The sequence below is a fragment of the Tupaia chinensis genome, unplaced genomic scaffold (genome assembly GCF_000334495.1).
Source record: "Tupaia chinensis unplaced genomic scaffold, TupChi_1.0 Scaffold000259_1, whole genome shotgun sequence".
In the NCBI taxonomy this organism is placed as follows: domain Eukaryota; kingdom Metazoa; phylum Chordata; class Mammalia; order Scandentia; family Tupaiidae; genus Tupaia; species Tupaia belangeri.
In genome coordinates, this window is record NW_006159739.1 from 1,374,235 (window position 1) to 1,375,956 (window position 1,722).

Below are 1,722 nucleotides of genomic sequence, written 5' to 3' on the forward strand. Positions count from 1 at the left end.
GAGGGTTTCTCAGGTCTCCTAGGAGAAGAACATGATTGTCAGGACTTAGTCTTTTGTTTTGTTTTGAAGAGGTTTTTGCTATAGGGTGTATGCTCTTGCCAGAAAGACACAGAGAGACAGAGAGATAGAAAGCAAGAAATCACCCCCCAGGGGGGATAGCCACACTGTAATCTCTTCTCCTCTTGGGATCCTGGGCATGCACGCACATGCGCCGAGCATGAGTAAGCCATCAGGTCCAGGACTTGGACCGCAGTCAACTACATGGGAGCCCAGCAACATAGCCATTACGCCAACTGCTGGTCCCAGGACTTAGTTTTTTTCTTTAATTTTCTTTTTATTTATTCATCATTTATTTTAATTTGACCAGAGAGAGACAGAGAAAGAGAGAAAGCGAGAAAGCAAGCTGCCAGGTCTGGGACTTGAACCATGGTCAGTCGTGTGCAGCACATTAACAACCACGCCACCTGCTGGTCACCCTCCTCAGGACTTACTTTTGACTAGCATATCTTATTCCTCCCAGAGACCAAAGCTTAGTTTGTTGCAAGATGAGACCATGTTTTCAATAAATGTACTGCAAACCACATGTAACACAACTCAATGAAAAACCAATTGAAGTCTTAATCTGTTTTGAAACAGGAAGAACATGTGCAAATAAAAGTTTTCCCAACTAAAGGCAGAGAGGCCAAAACAAATGAACATTTTAGAAAGTATTAAAAAGGCTGTCACAATCTCACTGATGAACTGACAGTCAGGACTCAAATGTCCTTGGTCTCTGTCCCCAGACAAAAGCAAATCATTTGTTCTAAGTAATAATTGTCAAGTCTGTCAATAAACATTTTTTAATTTCCCCAACTGCAGCTACATATTAAAAGACACTCAAAATTAAAATTTCAAAACACTTTAGCTATGCTTGTCACAAGGCTAGTTAGCTCATAAGGTCACAGTGTGCATGCCGGCCCTCACTCCATCACTCTGTAAACACACCACCATTCAGGTTCTGTCTGCAAAGGCACTAGGTAATAATGCTTCCAGGCTCTCTTCTGTACCTCCAATCTCCGCCTCCCCTTCCCTTCTCCAAAAAAAGAAAAGAAGACAGCCTATGTATGACTCCGCCTGCCCGTCCAACAGCACCCGGGAAGAGCCCTCAGATCTTTCCTGTTTGGACCTCTGATGCCCTGAAGAGGAAATGGGGACGGCTGTGAGAGCGGCCAACGAGAGGAAATGTGGACAGTAGAGGACGAAGGGAAGAAGGGACTGGAGAGGAGGAGGCGGTGGAGATAACATGGTGTAGGGGTGAGAAGGGAGAGCAAAGAGAAGTGAAAAATACAGAGGAAAAAAAGGGAGGAGAAAAGATCACAGAAGAGAGAAAAAGGCAAACCATAGAGAAGAAAAGGAAGAAAGGATTAAAGGACGAGGAGGAGGGGGCGGAAAAAGGAACGCAAAAGAGGCTGTCACTGTGGGTGATAAAAAGGGTGCCACCGGGGAGGAGAGACAAGGGGTGTCACCTAAAGGGGTTCCAGCAGGTGGATGGGGAGCACCAGGAAGGAGGAGCTGGACGCTGAGGGGTTTGGTAACAAGGGGCTGAGGTAAAGGCAGGGCACCCGAGGGGACACCAGAGCGAGGGAGGGGCGGATCCGCGGGGGCTAGGGTGGCGGGCGGCTGAGGCTCGGGCAGGCCTCGCTCCCTCACCATGGCTGTGCCGGCCTTGTCCTCGGGCATGCA

At 47.9% G+C, this 1,722-nt stretch overlaps 1 protein-coding gene across 1 annotated transcript in view; it reads right to left on the reverse strand.

Annotated features, from left to right (window-relative positions):
- Positions 1-1,716, reverse strand: part of ZYG11B (zyg-11 family member B, cell cycle regulator) — an 87,980-nt gene extending 86,264 nt beyond the window's left edge. Inside the window, 1 exon segment of the mRNA XM_006149383.3 lies at positions 1,690-1,716. Coding sequence (XP_006149445.1) covers positions 1,690-1,692 — 3 coding nt within the window. The 5' untranslated portion in view covers positions 1,693-1,716.
- Positions 1,717-1,722: the final 6 nt, after the last annotated feature.